The sequence below is a fragment of the Delphinus delphis genome, chromosome 11, assembly GCF_949987515.2.
Source record: "Delphinus delphis chromosome 11, mDelDel1.2, whole genome shotgun sequence".
In the NCBI taxonomy this organism is placed as follows: Eukaryota; Metazoa; Chordata; class Mammalia; order Artiodactyla; family Delphinidae; genus Delphinus; species Delphinus delphis.
The window spans coordinates 21,672,494-21,681,726 of NC_082693.1; the positions used below are offsets into that span (position 1 = coordinate 21,672,494).

A 9,233-nucleotide genomic window follows, 5' to 3' on the forward strand; every position below is an offset into this window, starting at 1 on the left:
TTCTTCTGAATGTGACCTTTAGTGATGCTTGCTGCCAGCTCTCTAAGGTGCCCGCTATATTACCTTCAGGTCGAAAATGAGCTCCGTCAATCTCCAGGTTTTCCAAAGGCACAACAGGTTACAGCGGACTTCCCTTGTGCTCCTGACATCATTTGGGGGAGAAGGAAGAAAATGCATCTTCATGAGGTGTTTCTCACTAGCAAAACCGCATTTTAGTGCTTACGTGTTGATACCCTGGACCAAGCTTTGGTGGCGAATTTACTTCCTTCTGTTGAACGCCCAGATAGTCAGGACAAGCAATAAGGGGGTGATGCCAGCGCTTTACTGCAGCCTGTGCTAGCGCGCGCGCGCGTCCACACACACACACACACACACACACACGCCCCACACACTTCCCTTTTCCTTACAGACAGTGGCCACGGGGGCTTGTCTTTTCATCTCAAGCTAGCACAGTCTTCTCTGGCGGCCCTTTGGCAAGCCCTGTAAGCCGCCGGCGCCTTCCATCTTTCTCCCCAGGCCCTGCTCCCGAGTTCTGCTCCTGGGCTCGGCGGGCCATCCGGCCGCTGATTGGGCTTCCTGCCTATCCTCTTGGCCCTGTTTTCTCGGGGCTCACCTTGATGATGTTCAGAAACGTGTCTGGTTCGTGTGCGTGCAAAAACACTCCGGGGCACATTCCCCACGAGGGCATTGCAGTCGCAATAGCCTCTGAACTTTGAAGCGGCGGCCGGGTAGCAATTAGAGGCGGCGAGCGCGGGGCGCGCCCCCGGGCGCTGTGGTTACATAAGCGCCGGGGGCGCCCGCCTCCGCCCGCTGCGCAGTGCCGGCCGCCCGGACTGACACAGGCAAGACAGATGCGTCCCGAGCCCTGCTGGTATCAAAATATATTTGCTGGCCTTCCCAAGGTCATCGTAAACACTCTTATTGATAGTTATGCGTGCCGTGTACGTAAAGCAAGCCACTTGATTTTAAATTACAGATTCTGACCCAGAAGCTTGTTGCTGTCAGCTGAGTTAAAAGCCGCGAAGGAAAAAATGCTACAGCGCTGCAGATGTAGCCCACAGGCTTTGGCCGATCAAGTCTATATTTATGTCTTGAAATGGATAAGAAACTTGATTCTGTGGCTTACTCTTGCTTACTTGGCCCGATGCTTTCCTGCAGTGGGAGAGGCAGAATCACAATGTGTGAGCTAATGCGCCAATGAAAATGTATTCATATTTAAAGGAGCTGAGGGGCATGGCTTTTGTCTGCGCTCTTGAGGCTTCTAGAATATTTAATATGCTCAATTAAAATTGAGCAGTCTCTGTGCTTGTGTAGATGTTCACGTCCTTTCTACAAGCCAAGGATGTGTTGTTACTCTCACGTGACATAGAATAACACAAAGCCAGTATAGGGTGGATATCCTAAAAGTCCTGAGAACTGGCAGCTCTTTCCAGGTCTGCTAATGTGTTCATTTCAAGAATACTTAAATATTTAAACCAGGAAAGCCCACTATCAATTATTTTGATCCTTAGAGTAATCCTGTGACTTAGGTGCTAGATGAAGAAACAAAGGTACCCATGGGATTGATTTAATTTGCCCAAGGTCCATAGTTATGGAGGGGAGAACAGGGATTCTAACTCAGGCTGTCTGCTCCCCAGTCCATGCCTGTAACCATCACCAGGCACTGCTGTGTACTTGGTAAAAGTCTTGGGCAAATCGTTTGCTCTTTGGGCCCAAAAGTTATCTTTTAAGAAGAGACAGGGGCTTCCCTGGTGGCGCAGTGGTTGAGAGTCCGCCTGCCACTGCAGGGGAAACGGGTTCGTGCCCCGGTCCGGGAAGATCCCACATGCCGCGGAGCGGCTGGGCCCGTGAGCCATGGCCGCTGAGCCTGCGCGTCTGGAGCCTGTGCTCCGCAACGGGAGAGGCCACAACGGTGAGAGGCCCGCGTACCACAAAACAAAAAAAAAGAAGAGGAAAACTCTCATTTCAGCAAACGGATTTTTGTGATGGTTATGAGAGAATATTTTTTGCAGCTATTTGAATAATTTACAGATCGAGAATGAGGGATTATTGTCATTGTTTCAAGATAATGCCCCAGCGGACGTTATAGAAATTCTCTATCGAAGGATGAGTGTGTGGGAGAGAGTTATGACAGGACCTCCGTAGCCCCATCCACTGATGGCAATATAGTGTATGAAGAAAACTCCAACTGGGGCCATTCTGCTAAGCAGATGACTCTCAGGTGAAAAATCATCCCTTAATTTGGGCCCTCCCTGCTGGTATAGTCACTCATGTCGCAGGCACTGGAAATGCAGCTGTCATGGGCAGGCACGCACAACACGGCCAGCACAGTTTAATTTGGCCCTTGGCATCAAGGGTTTGAAGTCAGTTGTCAAGCCTGAATATTTCAAAACAACCCAGAATAATTCAAATATTCTGTCCCAATGGCCCCACAAAATACATCCATACTTTTTAGCCCAAGAACTACTTTTTTTTTTTTGCAGAAAATATGGCCACTGAAAATTTGGCGACAGGCAGGACCAAGGTGATGCATTCAATAGCACAGATTAAATATTTCCTCTTAAATTTTTGAAATGGTTTGTTTCACTGTGTGTTTTTCTGGTTCCCTTCCTCCAAGGGAGGCTAAACGTGTTCAGTATAAGTTATCCTTGTTATGTCCCTGAGATAGATGTTTCCATAAACTGCTTCACAGATGAAGAAATGTGGGTTGTATTTGACAGTCCTTCGTATGATTTGAAAATGAAAAACAGAGTGTGTGTTTAAGATATTTTTGATGAGAAGATCCAAAGAACCCCTGCACTCTTTGCTCGTGCAGCCATAGGAAGATGAAACGGCTTTAACTAGGTCCACTCTCTTCCTGTGTCTGCAGTGAAGCTTCCAAGCAAACCATACACATGCTCAGGGCACTGACACACACACACACACATCAGTCAAGACAGAAAAAATAAAATTTTAAGTATTCTATATTTAAGACTTGAAAACATTTTAAATTGTCCCTGTGTGGAAAATCACTCATCTGGAGAACTTATGCACACATATTTTATAATCTTGCATACATGTTTTTATTTTGAGTTGCAATTAGTTGAAGGCAGGGGGAGGGCACAAGCTTTTCAGAGCAACTTTCATCTGAACCTGGACGTGGCTAATCTTCCTTTGAGGAGTTCACATTCAGCAGAATTGCTCTATGAGCAACTTTTGACTATGGGAATGTAAATCTTGCACTAAGAACTGGGTTCAGTACACCAGTCCCAACAGCTGGGGACTCTATTCTTTATCTAGATCCTCAGTAGATCCTTTCTCTTGGGCCATTAAGAGAAAGGTTTTCAGTAGGGAAGTCCAATCACAAGATTTCTTGTTCTGTAAAATGGTTTATATTGTGGCCACGTCAACAAGCACCCACAATTTTTGATCAAAATATTTCAGGTGGGGGGCTTCCCTGGTGCCGCAGTGGTTGAGAGTCCGCCTGCCGATGCAGGGCACACGGGTTCGTGCTCCGGTCCGGGAAGATCCCACATGCCGCGGAGCGGCTGGGCCCGTGAGCCATGGCCACTGAGCCTGCGCGTCCGGAGCCTATGCTCCGCAACGGGAGAGGCCACAACAGTGAGAGGCCCGAGTATCGTAAAAAAAAAAAAAATTTCAGGTGTAGGGTAAATGTCTGAGCTGTTCAGGGATTCCATGGTTCTTTAATAGCAGAGTTAGAACTTTAACTAGACTTTTCCATTCCAAGGCTAACACATAAGCCAACGGTGTTCAGAACCTTGGGGCTGAGGGACCATTTAGTTTATTTTTATGCTCAGAAACTACATGGTTATAGGTGGACTTGGGATGAGACTTGTAGGTGATCAAGTCACCTACCTTCTGGAACCATAATTTTTTTCTCCCAGCAACCTCTCACTGGGGACCCTGGCCTTCCTGGACATGGTTTGGCAACCACTCCATTGAATATAGTCTTTTTCATTAACCCATGTTGCTAGTTGACCAATCATTGCCAATTTTGGCCAACACAGTGTTTATATTGAAGAAATTTGTTCTCTACTTCCTAGTCTTGTTTCAGTCTTTATACCAGCAGTTGTTAAGGTCAAAACAAGCACAGTATGCCTTTCAGGGATGGCTCTTGTGTTTGGGAGTCATCTAAGCTGCCTGCTACATCCATATACAAACATCTCCAAATCAAGCTAATATTATTGGCTCAATTCATGAAAAACACCCGACATCTGTACAACAAATGAAAATACGATCAGAGTTTTTCAGATTGTGATCAGATTGCTCACTAACAGTCCATAACGAGCCATTGCCATGTCTTGGGTACCATGTTTCTGAGGAGAGACAGCCCCTCCATCAGGGAATGGAGGGAGAGAAGGAATCTTGGGAGAGAAGAAGAAGAGCTTTTCTTTATTAGCTTTGCCAATAGTCATCCAACGTTCTCTATAACTGGAAAGGTTTTCTTCTGCTTTCTTGCAGCTCTTGTACTTTCTGCTGAGCGCCCTTGGCCTGACGGTCTGTGTGCTGGCCGTGGCGTTCGCCGCTCACCACTATACACAACTCACACAGCTTACCTGTGGAACCACGCTCGACTCCTGCCAGTGCAAACTGCCCTCCTCCGAGCCCCTCAGCAGGACCTTTGTGTACCGGGATGTGACTGACTGTACCAGCATCACTGGCACTTTCAAACTGTTCTTACTCATCCAGATGATTCTGAACTTGGTCTGCGGCCTTGTGTGCTTGTTGGCCTGCTTTGTGATGTGGAAACACAGGTACCAGGTCTTTTACGTGGGTGTCAGGGTGTGTTCCCTGACAAATTCCGAAGGTCAGCAGCAAAAGGTCTAACATTCTTGTTCAAAGGTGGGAGAGCAAACAGCACCCTAACTAGCTGAGATTTTTTTTTAAAAGGATAAAAAGAGAAAGAAAATGAAGAAAAAATGAAATTTGACAATAACTAATATTCACTGTTCTAAATGAATATTTTTATATTTTTCAGGAAATGAAAGAGCATTTCTTCAGGTTTCCATAGTATTTTTTTTTAATTCTTAAGATCTAAACTGACTTTGGGATATTAAAAGAACACGGTACAGGGAAAGAATGGTATAGTTCTATCTTTAAAGTCTGGAGTCTATTCCTAATACTCATGTTACCTATTACTGATATAATCTTCTTTCCCGTTAGTCCAGTTCGATTTGGACAGTTTCAGACCCACTTGCTAAATTTTATAGGATCTTCCTCCAGGCCTTTCCCCACTCCCGCCATGATCCTCACTATGACTCCGAGAAAAGCAGGGGGCAGGAGGAGGGGGAAAGCTGAACAGCCAGTGTGTCTTTCTCTATTTTCCCTGGTAGAGATGTCTTCAAGGCATGAAACAGCTTAAAAGAGCAGAGTAGAAAAGGAAGAGACTTTGCAAAAGGCTAAATAATTACAAACACCTGGGTTGGGGCCCGTGGCCTTTTTCCTCTGCTCCCTCATTTCGGATCTGTAAATAGATCACTTAGTGAATGCTTTGGGCGATTGCTTCTCAGTAACTGAAAGCTGGTGGTAGTTGTATTCTTAATGATATAGAAGGTTTAAAAATAATTACATTATGCTTCTATTCTGTCATCTAAAACAAATCATTAAAACTAATTTCTAGCTAATGGTTAATTATAATTATGCTCAGAAGTCTATTTAATGAGCCCTGGCTGTACTTACGTGGCACTGTCGGTATTTGGAGAAATTACTATCACAAGAGAGAAGGCTTAAAGATTCTTTCTTCTGAAAGCCAAGCTTTACAAGGGAGAAAAAAAAAATTTTTTTTTTATTAATAGCTCAGGTTAAAAATACTCATTTAAATGAAAACGAGAGCATTTGTAATGGGAAATGTTTATGCAAATAGCACATTTGTGATACGTTGTAAAGTATCTCTCTTGGCAGCTAAGTACTTTTGACGAAGATTGAGTAATGCTGAGGTGTCCCATTCATGAAATTATATTTGATATGTAATCTTATTATTGATTTGTATGCACAGTCAACTGGAGCCTTAAACTAATGTTTTCTGAGGTCATTATTTGAACATTTGGCCATTGACTTGGAGGGTAATTTTTGGTTTTGTTTTGAAGTGACTGCGACTTAAAAGAGCACAACTACTCTATGGTGGGAGACTTTTCTCTCTAGTTATTGTTATCATTGAACTTGGAACAATATCAATGTTTTAAGGAAGGAGCTCAGAATGCAAATTCATGTAGCATAAATGTTACCAAAAACTTTCTCTATTAGTATGCTCTGTTGAAAGCAGAAATTCAAGATAATTGAGCTTAATTTGCTTCTCCATATTGCCTATTGATATATTTTACTAATCATTAAACCCTACTCTAAAAAAATCATTTCCTTGTTTGCCTTAAGAGGTATATGAATAATTCCATCGATTGTGACAATAATGTCGATTATTACATGATATGAATATCCATATAAAAAGGGAAATGTTAAGTTAGTTGGAGGATTGTAAATATATTTTATGCCCTCCAGATAAAACACCTGATTAACAGATGTTAAAACCTTTTTATGTATTGACTTGCTTTAAAAATGGCCTTCCTGGGGCTTCCCTGGTGGCGCAGTGGTTGAGAGTCTGCCTGCCGATAAGGAGGACACGGGTTCGTGCCCCGGTCCGGGAAGATCCCACATGCCGCGGAGCAGCTAGGCCCGTGAGCCATGGCCGCTGAGCCTGCGCGTCTGGAGCCTGTGCTCCGCAACGGGAGAGGCCACGACAGTGAGAGGCCTGCGTACCGCAAAAAAAAAAAAAAAAAAAAAAGGCCTTCCTACACACTAGCTCAGGCCAAAAATGCACATCAGGGGCTTAATGGATGATTCTGGAGCAGCGGTTTAATACACAAAAATTACATCAACACACACCAAGCCTCCTGATGATGACCTAAAAAAATACTTTGTACCCTGTTAAAAAAATTCCAATAACTGAATCCAGTTTGATTTTGACAGTTTCCTACAAAAGAAAATGGCTGATAATCTGTGGGCTCCTTTTTAAAGAGTGAGAAACCAGTGCTTTAATGCTAATTACTATGAATAAGTCACCATTGGAATCACACCCTGAATACCTTAAACAATTTTTTATAGCAAACACTACAAATGTTTCTATCAGAAAATTAAATTCTACACAACACTAAGGTGCTCTATGCTTTACAAGCGATTCACAGGGTATTTGAAATGGTAGAGTAACTCTAGCTTATGTGCTTCCTTTTTCTAAATAATGCAACCGGTAAGAACTGACATGGTGATAAGCTTGGTAATAATCAGGAGATATATATATATATATGTGTGTGTGTGTATGTGTGTGTATATATCATATATACACACACACATATATATAATGTGTGTATATATATATATACACATTTTATATATATATAAAATGTGTATATATAATGGGGATTTTGCTATTGCGTGCTTGAATCATTCTTAAATCCCTAAAGAGAGAAAAAATTCATAAGTGAAGAAGAAACAAGAAATAAAATGAAAAAATTAAAAAGGAAAGAAAGAAAAGATTTCTGTGCTGCAAACTCACTGTGTATTGATACATGTGAGAATTGTGTTGCATCAATAACAAACTGCTTTGGGCTGGATTTGAAGCATTTTGAGGTTGTGTTTTGCAAATATTGAAGTTACAGGAATGGCAACAGAAAAGGAACAGATACCGAGCTTTACACTTAGCAAAATGTTACATTTGAAATCTGACAAGGTGCCAAGATGGTGACTGTCTCTTCTAAACCATAAAACAGTAAGATTTGCACAATCCTCCTTCTCTTCCACCTCCTTCAGGAGAATTAAATGAATCAAGACTTTGGAAAGAAGGCAAACAGCCGGGACTTGGCAGCACTTGAAATAGGAGGAATACAGCAGCCTAAGTGTGCAGACTTTGTAACTGAGCCCACCCAGTCGGTCTGTGCCTTCACGTGACCACCATCTGTGCCTCCCTCGCTCCATCCAAATTTGTGCAGGCAGATCCTTGGAGCCATTCCTAAAAATATAGCTACACCAGGCCCTAGAAACTGTAGTCAAGTAACAGGCCTAACTTTTTTCCTTCCTTGAGTGAAACCTCCATAAGATCTCTTTTAAGGGGCTTTCAGCTGCAGACATCAGTGTGTTCTGACAGCGAGAACCCGTTATGTGTTTTCTATTTGTATCCAGGACATTAGAATCTGTTCACATTCTCATACTTCCTCTCTTGCATGCAGTATATCTGGAATATGTTTATAGGTTTGTTTAGTAAAGGGTGGGGTGGAGGGTATCCGAGGGAGATTCCAGGGGACAGTGGTGGATCGGTTAATGATGATCAGAAATGAACTGAAAAGTTGCCCTGAAAAACTAACTGCATCCTATCATGAAGCATACCTTTACATTTTCTAGTGACTGTCGCTGAACCACTGCTGTGCAGCAATACACACAGCCTGTGAATCAGGCTGGCCCTCATTTCTTACTGTACTCAAAGAACTTGATCATATTTTTAGACGTACACTGTGTTTTCAGGGTAGGGTTACAAAGAGCTGATGGCCACGTATATTGACTCACAGTGGAAACGCTCATTTGGATAAAGGTTCAGTGGTTCAGCCTGTGAACTGAATACTTGGATTGGTTTCTTCTAATTTTCTAGTATTTTATTATCTCAAACAATTATTCCCTTCGAAAATATTGGTCTGTACTTTGGTGTTGCAGTTTTCTTCTTCTGGCATTGAGGGTATAATGAGTAGAAAACAAAGTGTTTCCTACACGTTTGAGGTGGTTGTTTTTAAGGGGGTGTGTATACTGAAGATTTTCTTTGTTAATAAAATTTTCATAATCTCTGAAATCTCCTTGTTTGGATGTGTTTTAAGGTGATGGTACATTGCACATGAACTGGACTACATAACATCTCTCAACTTAGTGTTTACAGAAAAAAATCTGGGTTTGGAATAGACAAGGACCAATATGCATTTTGACTCCTTTGTTCCAGGGGCTGTCTCTCTTTGGGTACATTGTCGAAGTCAAGGTTGTAAATGCTCTCCAGCCAGAGGGAGCCTGAGCTGGAAAAAAATTTTGCAGAAGATGCTTTGAATGCTGATTTTACACCTATTAATATCAAGTGAAGCTTGGCCTAAAGAATGGGATACATGTCGAATGTTACGTGCGCAGTCACATTCGACATCGAATTATATGGAAAAACAGACAGCCTATTCCATTTCAAATCTGAAAACAAGGGCTCCTTCTCACCAACTCTG

The 9,233-nt window shown here is 42.6% G+C and overlaps 1 protein-coding gene and 1 long non-coding RNA gene across 2 annotated transcripts in view; one reads left to right on the top strand and one right to left on the bottom strand.

The window, feature by feature from the left end:
• Positions 1–711, bottom strand: part of LOC132433560 (uncharacterized) — a 34,336-nt gene extending 33,625 nt beyond the window's left edge. Inside the window, exons 1-2 of the long non-coding RNA XR_009521171.1 lie at positions 614–711; positions 64–142 (exon numbers count right to left, since the gene is read on the bottom strand). This is a non-coding gene — a long non-coding RNA (uncharacterized lncRNA). The remainder of the gene's footprint in view (positions 1–63; positions 143–613) is intronic.
• SSPN (sarcospan) overlaps positions 1–6,779 on the top strand; it is a 45,922-nt gene extending 39,143 nt beyond the window's left edge. The window contains exon 3 of the mRNA XM_060024469.1: positions 4,462–6,779. Coding sequence (XP_059880452.1) covers positions 4,462–4,827 — 366 coding nt within the window. The 3' untranslated portion in view covers positions 4,828–6,779. The remainder of the gene's footprint in view (positions 1–4,461) is intronic.
• The last annotated feature ends 2,454 nt before the right edge of the window (positions 6,780–9,233 follow it).